The sequence below is a fragment of the Dendrobates tinctorius genome, unplaced genomic scaffold (genome assembly GCF_039654945.1).
Source record: "Dendrobates tinctorius isolate UK_male_01 unplaced genomic scaffold, ASM3965494v1 ptg000012l, whole genome shotgun sequence".
In the NCBI taxonomy this organism is placed as follows: Eukaryota; Metazoa; Chordata; class Amphibia; order Anura; family Dendrobatidae; genus Dendrobates; species Dendrobates tinctorius.
In genome coordinates, this window is record NW_027361680.1 from 9,218,787 (window position 1) to 9,237,500 (window position 18,714).

The following is an 18,714-nucleotide window of genomic DNA, read 5'->3' on the forward strand; positions in this document are numbered from 1 at the left end:
TCCTGGGACGTCTGTGTGGCAGTTCCGCAGGACCCGAGGAGAAAGAGGAGTAAGAAGAATCCAAAAAGTAAAGAAATGTGGGATCTTCTCCCTCGCTATCAGTGTCTGAGGCAAGAAAAGCATATGCCTCCTCTAATGAATAGCGCTGTTGGGATGTATGTGACAGGCCAGACTTTTCTTTTTATCAGTATGGTGCTTGTGTGTACTTTATTTATAACTGTATGTGTGTAGGGGGATATTGATTGGTGCAAACTTGTCTGAAGAGAAAAAGTTAAAAGAAAAAAGCAAATAGGGAGAAATAAATGCCTGTGAAAAGAAAAAAGTGTAAAACAGCAGGCACCAGCTCTGATAAGGGAACTGCGTCACTTATCAAAGTTCGGCGGCTGCTGGATGTGCGCATGGAGGTGGTGCAAAGGGGGCTGAGAAAAAAAAAGCGAGCATGGGTATTGAACAGTGGACTGCCTCACCAATCAACGCTCGGTGGCTAAATGTGCGCACGGAGGCGGCGCAAAGGGAGGTGGAGGGGGTAAAAAAGGGGGGATTGGGATGGATGAAGAGAGATCGTGTAGGGATCAACACTTACGGTTGTAGTCTCTCTTCTGTCTTCTTTCTTCTGTCTTTTCTTCAGCAGGGATTGTGGTGTTACAGGCTTCTGTAGCGCCACAAGGCCCGGCACAGGAGGCCATCTGGCAGTGTGACTGCTCTGCAGGAATCCTCAGCTAGTGTGAGGACCTACAGAGCAGTCACACACAGGTCAGATGGGTCACAGAGCGGTCATACCGCTGCTGTGACACCGCTGCTGTGACCTGTCATTGGTGGGATCAATGATCACATCGAACCCACCAATCAGAGATGGCCCTGGTGACTCCGGTGTTGCTAGGCACTCGCCTAGGATCAGAGCTCACAACTCCGATCCTAGGGCAGGTCACCAGCAGGGCACAGCGCGGTCACACCGCAGCTGTGCGCTGTGTTGGCGCGATCGACGATTGCATAGATCACGACAATCAGCTGCAAGCCATCTTCACCAGCAAACTAAACAAATACTAGAAATTAAAACTAATAAACTTTATTTTAATTTGATTAAAAAGGGACTTAGTCCATTTTAAAAATGCACATGTACAAAAACACAAACAAAAAACCGCTAAATACGGCAAAACCAAACTCCAAAAACTTTCCGGTTTACTCTTAGTGTCGTAGTCCAAATAATACCAGGCAACCCGATAAGCTGAACGAAGTATAAAGAGCGCGCATGAATGTATACCCTATGAGAAGGTTGATGCCTGCGCAATCATAGATTAGTAATATGTCTAAGTACATCTGTGATAAGGGTTTAATTTGAATGAGTCAGAAGGTGGTATTGGAAACATATGAGTAATAGGTCTATCACTAAGGTAACGCATCAACAGGAAGTGGTCACGGGCATACACCCGGCCTACCTGTAGGAGGCGGGAACATACTAATGAGTGCATGTTATAAAAAGCAAGCAAATGAACAGCCCTGTGATGGCACTTTTTCCATGAAGGCATTAAGTTTGACCCAGAGACTCCCCTGATGATCTGGACGGTGAAACGCGTAGGGAGAAGGGAGCGTCACATGGAGGAACCCGTTACTGAGTAATATTTGGGTGAGATCTCTCCATGATATACAAGATTTTTTTTTTTTTCTAAAAGAAGTCTGTGGAGGTGGTGAACTGCATAAGTAGAGCAATGTATAGGTTCACACCGAGTTGAAGAATCTGACTGTGTGCCATGCCATTGTATATAGTATAGGCTGTTGTAAAAATTGTCAAAAATCATTGTGAGTTTGAATGATGGATGTAACACAGAAGTAACACATCGATTTAAAAGCAATGGATTTAATATAGACAATTTATGGTACTATAAGAGAGTGCTTGTTCCAAACAAATTTATACTAAGCGGATACTCTGAAGGAGTGCCTGTGTATTATTTGGACTACGACACTAAGAGTAAACCGGAAAGTTTTTGAAGTTTGGTTTTGCCGTATTTAGCGGTTTTTTGTTTGTGTTTGTGTTTTTGTACATGTGCATTTTTAAAATGGACCAAGTCCCTTTTTAATCAAATTAAAATAAAGTTTATTAGTTTTAATTTCTAGTATTTGTCTAGTTTGCTGGTGAAGATATTATTTCTAGCTAGTAGATCACTTGCTGAAAACCAGCTGCAAGCCATGCCTGGCCTGTCCTTGGCACCTACCTTGGATCGGTGCTAACAGGCTGTCTGCAGATGGGTCTACAGTTTCATGGTGACAGGTGTCCTTAACCCCTCTCTGCCATCTGACGTACTATCCTGTCCATGTGACCTGGGCCTTACTTCCCATGGATGGGATAGTATGTCATGCCCTTTAATGCGACTTAAGTCGCGGTGATCGCATTAAAATTCCAGCGCCATCTTAGCTCTTGGAAGATGATGTCGGCATCCCGGGGGTGTCCCCACCCACCCGGGCTAATCGCAGCCCATACATACATACATACATACATACATACATACATACATACATACATACATACATACATACATACATACATACATACATACATAGCCTTGTGAAAGTATTTGGCCCCCTGGAACTTTTCAACCTTTGCCCACATATTATGCTTCAAACATAGATACCAAATGTAAATTTTTGGTGAAGAATCAACAAGTGGGACACAATTGTGAAGTTGAACGAAATTTATTACTTATTTTAAATTTTTGTGGAAATTCAAAAACTGAAAAGTGGGGCGTGCAATATTATTCGGCTCCTTTACTTTCAGTGCAGGAAACTCACTCCAGAAGTTCATTGTGAATCTCTGAATGATCCAATGTTGTCCTAAATGACTAAAGATGATAAATATAATCTGTGTAATCAAGTCTCCGTATAAATGCACCTGCTCTGTGATAGTCTCAAGGTTCTGTTTGATGCACAGAGAGCATCATGAAGACCAAGGAACACAACAGGAAGGTCCGTGATACTATTGTAGAGAAGTTTAAAGCTGGATTTAGATTCAAAATGATTTCCAAAACTTTAAGCATCCCAAGGAGCCATGGGGTATTAAGAGGAAGAGGAGAGAAACCAGACACAACAGTGCAGACAAGCTGAAGGCTGCTATCAAAGCAACCTAGGCGTCCATAACATCTCAGCAGTGCCACAGGCTGATCGCCTCCATGCTAAGCTGCACTGATGCAGTAATTGATGCAAAAGGTGACCCGACCAAGTATTGAGTGCATTTACTGAACATACATTTCAGTAGGCCAACATTACGGATTTTAAAATCATTTTTCAAGCTGGTGTTATAAAGTATTCTAATTTACTGAGATAATGACTTTTGGGTTTTTGTCATCAACATTAACAGAAATAAACAATTGGATCACTCTGTTTATAATGACTTTTTAATGAGATTCACTTTAGTATTGAAAAACTGAAATTAACTTTTTGATATTCTAGTTTTGTGAGATGCACCTGTGTGTATATATAATATATCTTATTTTTAAATATGGAAAAAAAAAGTTCAAACTGCCCCCGCTTTTTTTTTTTACCCCATTAAAAAAAATTGCAATATTGCAGTAAGAGACTTTCAAAAAAAGGTATCTACCCCAAAATAGTATCTGTAAAAATACCTGCTCGGGGTGCAAATAAGCCCTCACACAGCCCCATGTCTCAAAAAGTAAAAATGTTACACATCTTGGAAAGTGGCAACGTGTCTTTTTTTTTTTTTTTTTTTTTTTTTTTTTTTTTTTTTTTTTCCTCTCCACACCTCTGAGATTTGAAATTGCACTTACCGTATTTTTCGGATTATAACACTCACTTTTTTTCTCCCCAAACTTGGGGGGGGGGGGATGTGTCTTATAATGTGGATATACCTTACCAGCCGCGGTGGAGCAGGGTCCTAGGGTCGCTGCTGGAGGAGACGAGTGGCGATCTGCTGAAGGGTGCAGGCTGGTATGAGGGGCTGCTCGTGAAAATGGCTGCGGTGCTCTGTGGCGTGGGGGGGCTCCGCCAGCATTTTTGGAAGCCTGGAGCTCCCCACATATCCATTACTGCGATGCGGTGTCGTCTGGGAAAATGGCCGCAGGGGTCCGCATGCTCAGATTGAGCTCTCATCCAGGACCATTTTGTCGGCTTTCAGTTGTGGTATTAATAATTCTAATTTAAGAAAGTTTGTTAGTCACAGATGTAAAGTTATTAACCAGTTGAAGCACCTGTGTATGCCATTATAAGGCTTGTTAAATAAACGTGATCTGGGGATCTCTGGAATAATGGCTAGCTGTCACTTGTGTGGCTCATGCTTTTGCACATTTTGTTTTTCCCAGTATCCCAAACTCTACAGTGATGACCCTGAAAATGGAAAGATCTTCAACTGCATCCAGCGGGCTCATCAAAACACGTAAGTAACTTTTACTTATCCCATAATTTCTGCTATTGTTAAAGGGAACCTGTCAGCAGGATTGTGCACAGTAACCGACAGTGTCAGGATGGTATCGTTATGCTGATTACAATCATACCTGGTGATGAAATCCGTCTGTTTAATCTGTATTTGTAATTTTTAGTTGCTGATATGCTTGTGCTCCGGGGCAGGACTGTGGGGGGGGTCTTTATGTGGTGCTCTGCCTACTGTAAGACAGCGCTTACTGAGTGTGTTGGGGGACACTCTCTTGGCAACAGGATTAAAGCACACAGGACCGGTTTTCTCACACAAACAGTTTCTGTTTTTATTTAAGTATCATAAACCACATCGTAGGCCATGTTACACTTCACAGGCTTAACACATAGTCCATAACACTTCTTAGTACACAGCTTTAAAGGGAATCTGTCACCGGAAATTTGCAGGCTATGTAAATGCCCTATGTCCGGTCCGATGGGCCAGTGTTTCTTCTTTTTCTCCACCCCATCCGTGGCCGCTGTCCGCAATATTTTCCGGAATTAGAGTAGTTTTCAATATTTTGTGCGTGCGCAAAGCAATCTTGCCTCGCGCACGCGCAATATGCTTTGCCCAACTGCGGGCAAAGCCGAAAATCATTACTGCGCATGCGCCAGTGCACTATGTCCCGGAACACAGCGGGATACTTCCAGGGCATAGTGTACCGGCGCATGTGCAGTAATTATTTTCGGCTTTGCTTGCATTTGGGCAAAGCATACTGTGCGTGCGCGAGGCAAGATTGCTTTGCACACACTCAAAATATGGAGGAGAACTACTCTAATTCCGGAAAATATCGCAGACTGCAGCCACGGCTGGGGTGGAGAAAAGAAGAAGTAACACCGCCCATCTGACCGGACACTGCATTTACATAGCCCGCAAATTCCCGGTGACAGATTCCCTTTAATACGTAGTCTCTAAACATGCTGGACTTCTTTGCCCAGTTACTGTGGACGACCACACGCCAGACAGTTCATTAATGTCTACGGGAACACAACGCACCAACAGATGACATTAAGTTGCAGTCTCTGAACATGCTTGACCTTACTCCGTCCAGTTACCATGGGTGACCGCACAGTTCCTAAACATCCGTGGAATATCTTGGGCACTAACAGTCTGTTCCACTGGCAGATACTTGTCTGCCCATAACCCCCTTGTCTGGAGTTACCTTACAGGAGCTCCTGCTCCACACGCTGACTCCTGTCAGTCCTCTCTCCTAGAGTAATCTGCCATACTGGGATCTCCGTCCTTGTGACCAGGGCACTCCCGACAGTCCAGACCCGCAGAAGGAATGGTAGCTTCCCCAACGCAGTGCCGTCAGACTCTGCACATATGGCCTCTCCGTGTGCTATTCAGGAAGTCCACTCCTTGGACCTTCCAACACACAGGCCTTCAGGTCCATGGCCTCACCATGTGCTTCCAGGAATCCGATTCTACTCCCAGGATCTTCCAACACAGGCCATCCAGGACCTTATACTCTGACCATTCAGGTCCATACACTCTGACCATGTGACCAGACCTCAGTCACATTATATAGCTGAAACCACCCCCATAGGTGGGCGGTGCATGTGTGATTAGTCATTCCCGCCCATCTCTCCAACCAACCCTATAAGCCCTCCTATTATAAGTAGGCAAAACTCATGGAACTACAAGTCCCAGCACAACAATATTATTTCTGGCTTACAGCGCAGAGGAACTCTGTGACATACCGGCCATTTACAATCCTGCCAGTCACTGTTTTACCATCATAGTCACACATACGCCTGCAGCTGCCATGCAATCCTATGGTCTCAATACGCCTCTGTGCGTATTCTGAAGAGCCCATACAGCGCCCCCTAGCTGTAGCAGGGGTCACTGCCTCCTCACACTACATATTCATCTGTATGGCTTATGGAAGGCCACTCATCCCTCACTGACCTGGCCCCTGTTTTTACATACTAACTAAAATTATGGCTTTTAAAAAGGGGAAAAAAAAAAAAAAATTCAACAGGCAGCGCCTATGCTGCAGCATGATTACATCTATGATGTGCAATGAATTAATTTTATTTAGGGATATACATTTATTCTGAAAAAGCAAAAAAGAAAATCTTTCTCAAAATGTCACGGGCTGTGCCGATGCAGTAGCATCTATCTGATCGCTGGTTTAAATGAAAAAAAAGTTAAAAACTTAAGGTACTGTCACACTAAGCGATATCGCTAGCAATATCGCTATAACTTGTGACGTTATAGTGATATTGCTAGCGATATCACTGTGTCTGATACTTGCCTCCGACCCGCTCCCCCGCTGGTTATCGCTGATCGCACGAGAACGTCCTGGACTGTTTCTCATCGTCGGCTTCCTGCTGTGACGACGAGCGACGCGTGAAGCCGGGTGGGAGGACGCAGGATCGCCTGGTGTGACCGGTAAGTAGCGACCCCCGTCCCCAGCGATGTCGCTAGTGAGATCTGCCTGTGTGGCAGCTCACTAGCGACCACTTAGCGATGCACCAGCGATCCTGACCGCGTCATATCGCTGGTCGGGATCGATGGTGCATCGCTAAGTGTGACAGTACCTTTATTCTTGCCGAAGTGCACAAATGCACATTGTAATTCCCCAGGTTTCTCTTATTGTATAAATTAATTTATTTTGAATCTCCTGGTTAAATGTATGGTTTAATTTGAATAATTTATAATGTGTTATTGAAAATTTGAAAATCATGTAGGACTTCCTGTTAATAATTCTTTGCAATTTGAGGATACTGTCTGTTTTTTGCTCAATGATGGTAAGTTTTTTTGTGCTCCATACGGAAGTGCCTGGACAGACTGTGGCTTACATTGAGGTTATGCCTATGTCCATTCATCCTGGGACCTACATCCCACATACTGTAGTTTTTGGAATGTCGCTCCAATAGATAGATTGCAAAATCTGAATTGCAATTCACAAATTGTTTAATGGGAAGCATTTCTCCTGTCAATCTAGAGGAGAAAAAAATTGCCATGTGTTACCATCTTGCAACACAAACAATTAAATCGGTATGACCCTATACTCCCACAGGAAGTGGATGTAATATCTGAATTGAATCTGGGTTGCTCATTGGGGCTCAATTTGCTGAAATCTATGAAGTTTATTTAAATTAAAATTCCTTCGAAAAATTGTTTGGTCGTGTGGTAATGTTACCCGACAATATCTGATCATTTGAAAGGAGCATCCAATATTTGGAAAAAATGTCTCTTATTCTCTAGTGACATTGATTTATAGGTTGTTATGAAGCTGTATCTGAGTTTTGTCTAATTCTGTATTTTAAGTACCAGGTAAACTATTAGAATTTCTAGGTTGCCCTAGGCCAGGGTTCCCCAACTTGTAGCTTGGGAGCCACATGTGACTCGCAGTCCCATGAATTGTGGCTCACGGCTGTCTGCCAGCTTGGTGCATTAGCTCCAGGTCTAGTAAACAGGTATGAGGATCACTTTTCAAAATGATCAATTTTGTGAGTAGCCCTATAAAGATGATCAGATCTGGATTCACATACTGTATACTGGACTTAGAGGTTTCGATTTAATTTAAGTATGGCACGCTGGAGAATACTACCTGTGAGAGGTGGTGCCTGAAGCTGGATGTGACACTGTTAGGAGTGCTGGATGGGAGAATACTGAATGGGGGAATTGTGGGGACCACTGGACCTTGTTTTACTGCTTCGGGGGGATTTCTGTGGAAAAGCTTTGGTTCTAATTATACTCATAATGGGGGCTGTGGTTGCCACTACTGTGAGGGGGGAGGGAGCTGGATGTGGCTTGTGACCCTCTCTCAGGGCTTAAGGTGGCTCTGTAGCTCAGAAAGGTTGGGGACCACTGCCCCAGGCAATCATTCCGATGTAGTCTGGATGTCTGTTGGAAAGGATCCTTTATTATTTCAGTGGGATAATGTTTTGCCCTAAACTTTTTTTTTTTCAAAATCTGATCTTTCTTAAGAAATTCGGCATTGGGCATAGTTCTTACATATTGTCCTATACTGGCTTTTTGGGATTTTGGTAATCCATTTGGGGTAATGGCCATTACTAAATTCATGATCACTGTTTACATCAACAGTTTTAACATTTATTTTTTGGAAATTTTCTCTGCAGAGAGGAAGAGGACAAGAACTCTAGCACCACCTATAGGAAATAGCAATCCTAAAAGTCAATATCGTCCCTTTTAACAAGCCTTGTCATATCACTTGGGGTAAACGCCCAAACCAGAATCTGTTTGCAGACACTGTTTCAGGGTACTGTCCCTCGTCGGTGAAATATTTCCCAGAGAAGGATTGCAGCATAACCCCTTAAGTGACGGAGCCATTTTGCAGCTTAATGACCAGGCCAATTTTTACAATTCTGACCACTGTCACTTCATGAGGTTTTAACTCTGGAACGCTTTAACGGGATCCCGCTGATTCTGAGATTTTTTTTTTGACATATATTACTTCATGTTAGTGGTAAGATTTCTTGTATATGACTTGTGTTTAGTTATGAAAAAAACGGAAATATGGCGAAAATTTTGCAATTTTCAAACTTTAAATTTTTATGGCCTTAAATCAGATATGGCATAGAAATTTCTTAACAAATCACATTTCCCACATGTGTACTTTACATCAGCACAATTTTTGGAAACAAAATTTTTTTTTTTTTGTTAGGAAGTTATAAGGGTTAAAAGTTGACCAGCAATTTTCTCATTTTTACAGCAAAATTTACAAAACCATTTTTTTTAGGGACCACATCATATTTAGTCATTTTGAGGGGTGTAAATGACACAAAAATACCCAAAAGTGGCACCATTCTAAAAACTGGACCCCTCAAAGTGCTCGAAACCACATTCAAGAAGTTTAACCCTTTACGTGCTTCACAGGAACTGAAGCAATGTGTAAGGAAAAAATTAACTTAACTTTTTTTACAAAAAATTTACTTAAGAATTTTTTTATTTTCACAAGTGTTAACCCCTTTACCCCCAAGGGTGGTTTGCACGTTCATGACCAGGCCAATTTTTACAATTCTGACCACTGTCCCTTTATGAGATAATAACTCTGGAATGCTTCCATGGATCCCGGTGATTCTGACATTGTTTTCTCGTGACATATTGTACTTCAAGTTAGTGGTAAAATTTCATTGATATAACTTGCGTTTGTGAAAAAAACAGAAATTTGGCGAAAATTTTGAAAATTTTGCAATTTTCCAACTTTGAGTCATTATACCCTTAAATCACAGAGATATGGCACACAAAAAAGTTAACAAGTAGCATTACACATATGTTTACTTTACATCAGCACAGTTTTGGAACCAACATTTTTTTTGTTAGAAAGTTAAAGGTTAAAAGTTGACCAGCGATTTCTCATTTCTGCAACACCATTTTATTTTTACGGACCACATCACATTTGAAGTCACTTTGAGGGGTCTATATGATAGAAAATACCCAAAAGTGACACCATTCTAAAAACTGCACCCCTCAAGGTGCTCAAAACCACATTCAAGAAGATTTTTTGCAGTCCAATTTCTCCTGTTACAATTGGTAAAATAAAAAAAATTGGACCTGAAGTAATTTTTTTGTGAAAGTTACTTTTTTTAAACATTCAGAAAATTCCTGTGAATTCACAGGAATTTTCTGAATGTTTAAAAAAAATAACTTTTTTTCACAAAAAAATTACTTCAGGTCCAATTTTTTTTTTTTTATTTTACCAATTGTAACAGGAGAAATTGGACTGCAAAAGATATTGTGCAATTTGTCCTGAGTTCGTTGATACCTAATATGTGAGGGGGAACCACTGTTTTGGCGCGTGGCAGAGCTCCGAAGGGAAGGAGCACCGTTTGACTTTTTCAATGCAAAATTGTCTGGAATTCAGATCGGACGCCATGTCACATTTGGAGAGCCCCTGATGTGCCTAAACAGTGGAAACCCCCCACAAGTGACCCCATTTTGGAAACTAGACCCCCCCCCCCCCCCCCAAGGAACTTATCTAGATATGTGGTGAAAACTTTGAACACACAAGGGCTTCACAGAAGTTTATAACATACAGCCGTACAATTAAGAAAATCATATTTTTTCCACAAAAATGATCTTTTCACCCTCAATTTTTATTTTTCCAAGGGTAACAGGATCCCAAAAGTTAATGTGCAATTTGTCCTGAGTATGCTGATACCCCATATGTGGGGGTAAACCACTATTTGGGCACATGGCAGAGCTCAGAAGGGAAGCAGCGCCATTTGACTTTTATGGCTAGAATTGAGATCGGACGCCATGTCGCGTTTGGAGAGGCCCTGATGTGCCAAAACAGTGGAAACCCCCCCACAAGTGACCCCATTTTGGAAACTAGACCCCCCCCAAGGAACTTATCTAGATGTGTGGTGAGAACTTTGAACCCCCAAGGGCTTCACAGAAGTTTATAATGCCCGGGCGTGAAAATAAAAAAAATCATATTTTTTTCCACAAGCATGATCTTTTAGTCCCCAATTTATTTTCGCAAGGGTAACAGGAGAAATTAGACACCAAAGGTTGTTGTCCAATTTGTCCTGAGTACACTGATACCCCATATGTGGGAGAAAACTACTGTATGGGCACACGTCAGGGCTTGGAAGGGAAGTAGTGACGTTTTGGAATGCAGATTTTGATGGAATGGTCTGCGGGTGTCATGTCGCGTTTGGAGAGCCTCTGATGTGCCTAAACTGTTGAAACTCCCCATAAGTGACCCCATTTTGGAAACTAGACCCTCCCAATGAACTTATCTAGATGTGTGGTGAGCACTTTGAACCCCCAAGTGCTTCACAGAAGTTTAGAACGCCCAGGCGTGAAAATAAAAATCATTTTTTTTTTTCACAAAAATGATATTTTTGCCCCCAATTTTTTATTTTCCTAAGGGTAACAGGAGATATTGGACCCCAAAAGTTGTTTTGCAACTTCTCCTGAGTAGGCTGATACCCAATATGTGGGGGTAAAACACTGTTTGGGCGCATGGCAGAGCTTGGAAGGGACGCAGCACCATTTGACTTTTTCAACGCAGAATTTGCTGGAATTGAGATCAGACGCCATGTTGAGTTTGGAGAGCACCTGATGTGCCCAAACAGTGGAAACCCCCCCAACTCTAACTGGACCCTAACCCCAACAAACCACTAACCCTAATCTCAGCCCTAACTCTAACCCTAGTTCTAACCCTAATGGGAAAATGGAAATATATACATTTTTTTTTTTTTTAATTTTATTATTTTTCCTAACTAAGGGGGTGATAAAGGGGGGGTTTGATTTACTATTTATGGCGGGTTTTTGTTTGGCAGCTGTCATACGCTAAAGGACGCTTTTTATTGTAAAAATAGTTTTTGCATCACCACATCTTGAGAGCTATAATTTTTCCATATTTTTACCCACCGAGTCATATGAGGTCTTATTTTTTTGCAGGACGAGTTGCCATTTTTATTGGTACCATTTTCGGGTACGTGATATGTTTTGATCGCTTTTTATTCCGATTTTTGGGACGCAGAATGAACAAAAACCAGCATTTCATGAATTTCTTTTGGGGGGGTGCGTTTACACCGTTCCGCGTGCGGTAAAATTGATAAAGCGGTTTTATTCTTCGAGTCAATACAATTACAGCGATACCTCATTTGTCACTTTTTTAATGTTTTGGCTCTTTTATGCAATGAAAACAATTTTATATAAATTATTTTTGCATCGCTTTATTCCGCGAGCTATACCTTTTTTATTTTTTTCACTGATGATGCTGTATGGCGGCTCGTTTTTTGCGGGACAAGATGCCGTTTTTAGCAGTACCATGGTTATTTATATCCGTCTTTTTGATCGCGCTTTATTGCACTTTTTGTTTGGCGGTATGATAATAAAGCATTATTTTTTGCTTTATTTTTTAAGGGGTTCGCTAAAGGGGTTAACTAATGGGACAGTTTTATAGGGCGGGTGGTTACGGACACAGCGATACTAAATGTGTACTTTTTTATTTTTTATTTATTTCTAAAAAATGAATTTATTAGGGAATTTTTTTTTTTTCTTTTTTTTAATTAGCTAATTTTTTTTTTTTTCTCTTTATTATATTGTCCCAGGGGGGGACATCACTGTAATATGTCAGATCGCTGATCTGACAGGTTGCACAGCGATGTTACAGGCGCTGCTGCAGGCTTTCTCAGATCCACAAAATTAGTTGTGCAATTTCTCCTGAATACGCTGATACCCCACATGTGGGGGTAAACTCCATTTTGGGCGCACGGCAGAACTCGCAAGAGAAGCGCTGTTTGACTTTTTCAACACAGAATTGGCTGGAATTGGGATCCAACGTCATGATGTGCCTAAATAGTGGAAACCCCATTTTTGAAACTAGACCCCTTAAGGAACTTATCTAGATGTGTGATGAGCACTTTGAACCCCGAAGTGCTTCACAGAAGTTTATAACGCAGAGCCGTGAAAATAGAAAATAATTTTTTTTCCTCAAATGATTTTGTAGCCCGCTATTTTTTATTTTCCCAAGGATAACAGGACAAATTGCACAACAACTTTTGTGGACCAATTTCTCCTGAGTGCGCTGATGCCCCATATACGCTTCTCCTCCGCAGTATACACCCTCCCCTTCATTATGTCATTCTCAATTAAGCAGATAAAAGGCCTGGAGTTGATTTGAGGTGTGGTGCTTGCATTTGGAAGGTTTTACTGTGAAGGAAACATGCGGTTGGTCAAAGGAGCTCTCCATGCAGGTGAAACAAGCCATCCTTAAGCTGCAAAAACAGAAAAAACCCATCCAAGAAATTGCTACAACATTAGGAGTGGCAAAATCTACCGTTTGGTACATCCTGAGAAAGAAACCGCTGGTAAACTCATCAATGCTAAAAGAGCTGGGCGCCCACGGAAGACAACAGTGGTGGATGATCGCAGAATAATCTCCATGGTGAAGAGAAACCCCTTCACAACAGCCAACCAAGTGAACAACACTCTCCAGGAGGTAGGCGTATCAATATCCAAATCCACCATAAAGAGAAGACTGCATGAAAGTAAATACAGAGGGTTCACTGCACGGTGCAAGCCACTCCTAAGCATCAAGAATAAAAAGACTAGACTGGACTTTGCTAAAAAAAAAAAAACATCTAAAAAATCCAGCACAGTTCTGTAAGAACATTCTTTGGACAGATAAAACCAAGATCAACCTCTACCAGAATGATGGAAAGCGAAAAGTATGGTGAAGGCGTGGTACAGCTCATGATCCAAAGCATACCACATCATCTGTAAAACACGGCGGAGGCAGTGTGATGGCTTGGGCATGCATGGCTGCCAGTGGCACTGGGTCACTAGTGTTTATTGATGTGACACAGGACAGAAGCAGCCGAATGAATTCTGAGGTATTCAGAGCCATACTGTGTGCTCAGATACAGCCAAACTGATTGGTCGTCGTTTCATACTACAGATGGACAATGACCCAAAACAAAGTCAAAGCAACCCAGGAGTTTATTAAAGCAAAGAAGTGGAATATTCTTGAATGGCCAAGTCAGTCACCTGATCTCAACCCAACTGAGCATGCATTTCACTTGTTAAAGACTAAACTTCAGACAGAAAGGCCCACAAACAAACAGTAACTGAAAACCACCGCAGTGAAGGCCTGGCAGAGCATCAAAAAAGAGGAAACACAGCACCTGGTGATGTCCATGAGTTCAAGACTTCAGGCAGTCATTGCCAACAAAGGGTTTTCAACCAAGTACTAGAAATGAGCATTTTATTTACAATTCTTTAATCTGTCCAATTACTTTTTTGTCCCTTTTAAAAACAGGGTGACACATGTTAAGGAGCTGAAACTCCTAAACCCTTCATCCAATTTTAATGTGGATACCCTCAAATGAAAGCTGAAAATCTGAACTTCTACTGCATCTGAATTGTTTTGTTTAAAATTCATTGTGGTAAATATGTCTAGAACCAAAATTAGAAAAATGTCTCTGTCCAAATATATATGGATCTAACTGTAGCTGGTGGCCCCATATTTTTCTGGCTACATTCCCGGGCGAGTACGGCGCCAGCATGCGGTCCCACAGCTTGTGGCGGTCGGCAGCACCATTCCTGCCCAGGCCTCTGCTTCCGGCAGTCCCGCCCTCCGTGTCCGGGCAAGCGCCGAAAATTTAGTACCCGGCTTCTGCCGGCAGTAGGCCGCGGGCGGAAGTCCCCGCCCCCCACGATGCATCTACTTCCGGCAGACCCGCTCCTGGGGCATCGGGCAGGCGCCGAAAATTTAGTGCCAGTCTTCAGCCGGTGCTAGGCTACGGGCAGAAACTCCGCCCCCATGACGTCACCGGCTGATGCCTCTTCTTCCGGCGGGCCCACACGCACTTTTTTGAAAAGAGAGCAGCTGTTCGACAGGCTGGACGCTTAAGGGGTTACAGGACTGGGGACACAGGACTGGGGTAAGTGCTACCCCTGAAGGAGGAAGGCCACCCCCCTCTTTTTCCAGAGGCTAAGCGTTTTTGCTTTTTTTTTTTTTTTTTTTTTTTTTTTTTCTTTCTCGTCCTCCCAAAATAGAAACTCGGGCACAGGCTTTGTTCAAGACCATCAAATTGCTCTGGCACTACGGTGTTATTCCCATACCGGAAAACTAGAGATTTCAGGGGTTCTATTCCAATCTGATCACGGTCCCCAAAAAGGACGGGACTGTCAGGCCCATTCTGGACCTAAAGCTTCTGAACAGATTTGTCAGGGTCAGACATTTCCTGATGGAGTCTCCGCTTGGTCATCTGCCATAGGACGGGGAGAACATTTGGCCTCTATCGACATCCAAGACACATACCTGCACATCCCCATTTTCCCTCCCACATCAGAAATTTTTATGCTTCGCTATCAACGGCCTACATCTTCAGTTCGCAGCCCTGCCCTTCGGGCTAACTACCGCCCCAGAGTGTTCACAAAGGTCATGGCGGTCGTCAAGGCCATCCTGCACTCCCGGGGCATAGTCGTCTTGCCTTACTTAGATGACTTTTTGGTCAAAGGCCCTTCATATTAAGCATGCGAGGAGAGCGTCAACCTAAAATTGGAGAGAAAGTGTATAGTGGATGCGATCAACCCCTGAATCGGAAATATAACATAATATGACAAAAATAGTAAATTTTATTAGCATACAAAAAAGAAACACGCAAGTGACAAGAATTAAATTAAAAACAATTAAAAAGGCCAAAACAAATTAGCCATAAATGACACTCCAGAAAAAGGTTCTAAGATAAGAACCTAATGCTCACCCCCTCCAATATGCTGGACAAAGGCATACAATATAGTAATGCATAAAGATGCAAATATATGCATAAAATAAGACCTATATGTACCATGTAATAGACATAATAATGTAACATGACAAGGCATTAAATACAGAAAGCAAATAATTTGCATATCATGAAGACCAATCAAGTGAACTTAACCTCAAGTGACCATAAATACAGAGCTTTGTTATTGGAGTAATAAGTCAAACAAAATAGTATATAACCCAATAAATAGCCTACAGTTCCCAATATAGGTTGTCAAAATAATCCATATACTATGGTGCCTCTGGAGGACTGATGAAGCCTACAAATGTAAACACTTATATACAAATGAAAGGTGTGTATATACACTCACTGGCCACTTTATTAGGTACACCTGTCCAACTGTGTGTTAAGACTTAATTTCTAATCAGCCAATCACATGGCGGCAACTCAGTGCATTTAGGCATGTAGACATGGTCAAGACAATCTCCTGCAGTTCAAACCGAGCATCAGTATGGGGAAGAAAGGTGATTTGAGTGCCTTTGAACGTGGCATGATTGGTGCCAGAAGGGCTGGTCTGAGTATTTCAGAAACTGCTGATCTACTGGGATTTTCACGCACAACCATCTCTAGGGTTTACAGAGAATGGTCCGAAAAAGGAAAAAAAAACCAGTGAGCGGCAGTTCTGTGGCCGGAAATGCCTTGTTGATGCCAGAGGTCAGAGGAGAATGGGCATACTGGTTCGAGCTGATAGAAAGGCAACAGTGACTCAAATTGCCACCCGTTACAACCAAGGTAGGCAGAAGAGCATCTCTGAACGCACAGTGCGTCGAACTTTGAGGCAGATGGGCTACAGCAGCAGAAGACCACACTGGGTACCACTCCTCTCAGCTAAGAACAGGAAACTGAGGCTAAAATTTGCACAAGCTCATCGAAATTGGACAGTAGAAGATTGGAAAAACGTTGCCTGGTCTGATGAGTCTCGATTTCTGCTGCGACATTCGGATGGTAGGGTCAGAATTTGGCGTAAACAACATGAAATCATGGATCCATCCTGCCTTGTATCAACGGTTCAGGCTGGTGGTGGTGGTGTCATGGTGTGGGGAATTTTTTCTTGGCACTCTTTGGGCCCCTTGGTACCAATTGAGCATCGTTGCAACGCCACAGCCTACCTGAGTATTGTTGCTGACCATGTCCATCCCTTTATGACCACAATGTACCCAACATCTGATGGCTACTTTCAGCAGGATAATGCGCCATGTCATAAAGCTCGAATCATCTCAGATTGGTTTCTTGAACATGACAATGAGTTTACTGTACTCAAATGGCCTCCTCAGTCACCAGATCTCAATCCAATAGAGCATCTTTGGGATGTGGTGGAACGGGAGATTCGCATCAGGGATGTGCAGCCGACAAATCTGCGCCAACTGTGTGATGCCATCATGTCAATATGGTCCAAAATCTCTGAGGAATGCTTCCAGCACCTTGTTGAATCTCTGCCACGAAGAATTGAGGCAGTTCTGAAGGCAAAAGGGGGTCCAACCCCTTACTAGCATGGTGTACCTAATAAAGTGGCCAGTGAGTGTATGTCACTGAAGCCTCTTGAAAAGAGGCTTAAAATGTCTCTACAATAAGTGACATAAATGTGCAAAAAATGCCTATAGATTGCAGACCCATAAAAATGAGTCCAGCAGAGGTCCTAAAATAAAGCCAGATACACGCATGGTATAACAGGAGGAGGGGGGAAATCCCCACGCGTATCACCAGCCTCAGCGTGGCTTCCTCGGGAAATGGAGGTGACACCATGCGGGTATCTGGCTTTATTTTAGGACCTCTGCAGTACTCATTTTTGTGGGTCTGCAATCTATAGGCATTTTTTTGCACATTTGTCTCATTGTAGAGACATTTTAAGCCTCTTTTCAAGAGGCTTCAGTGACTAATATATACCTTTCATTTGTATATAAGTGTTTACATTTGTAGGCTTCATCAGTCCTCCAGAGGCACCATAGTATATGGATTATTTTGACAGCCTATATTGGCAACTGTAGGCTATTTATTGGGGTTATATACTATTTTGTTTGACTTATTACTCCAATAACAAACCTCTGTGTATTTATGGTCACTTGAAGTTAAGTTCACTTGATTGGTCTTTATGATATGCAAATTATTTGCTTTCTGTATTTAATGCCTTGTCATGTTACATTATGTCTATTACATGGTACATATAGGTCTTATTTTATGCATATATTTGCATCTTTATGCATTACTACACAATTCCAAATTATTATGCAAAAAGAGTTTGCGTGATAAGGTTAGAATTTTTTTGTTTGTCATTTAAACTCATTGATGGTGATGTGTGTCAGGGCTCTTTATATCACTGAAAGCAATTGCAGATACCTGTGCAAATTAGTCTGGCAGGTGTGTCCAAATAAAGGCAAGACTACTTAAGAAGGCTGTTCCACATTATTAAGCAGCCTACATTTTTTGACAAAATGGGAAAGAAAAAGGATGTGTCGGCTGCTGAGAAGCAACAAATTGTGGAGTATTTAGGTCAAGGCATGATTACAATCAACATTACCAAGACACTTCATTGTGATCGCACAATCAAGAAGTATGTAGCTGATTCCCAGCACAAGTGTGCGTGCTGATAAGGAAACATTGAGGACTCTTTCCAACAGGCAATTGCGTCAGGTTAAAAGAGCAGCTGCAAAAATGCCTTGTCATAGCAGTAGACAAGTTTTTGAAGCTGCTGGTGCCTCCAACTTCCCCCGAACAACAAGATGCAGGGTCCTTCAGAGGTTTGCAGCTGTGCGTAAGCCATCCTGTCGACCACCTCTATCCACTGCACACAAACAGAAACGGCTCCAGTGGGCCAAATGATACATGAAGACTGACTTCCAAACTGTTTCTCCTTCGCCTCATTGGGGGACACAGGACTGTGGGACGTCCTAAAGCAGTCCCTGGGTAGGAAGTCGACTCACCGGTCCAAGCTATACGCACCTCCTGTCTAAAGGTGCGCCACCGCTGCTTGGAGAATCCTAACCAGGCTTGCATCTGCTGAAGCCAGAGTATGGACATTGTAGTGTTTGGAGAACA

At 42.4% G+C, this 18,714-nt stretch overlaps 1 protein-coding gene across 1 annotated transcript in view; it reads left to right on the plus strand.

The window, feature by feature from the left end:
• Positions 1 to 18,714, plus strand: part of MGST3 (microsomal glutathione S-transferase 3) — a 102,970-nt gene that overhangs the window by 64,679 nt on the left and 19,577 nt on the right. Inside the window, exon 3 of the mRNA XM_073557974.1 lies at positions 4,308 to 4,381. Within this exon, the coding sequence (XP_073414075.1) occupies positions 4,308 to 4,381 (74 nt within the window). The remainder of the gene's footprint in view (positions 1 to 4,307; positions 4,382 to 18,714) is intronic.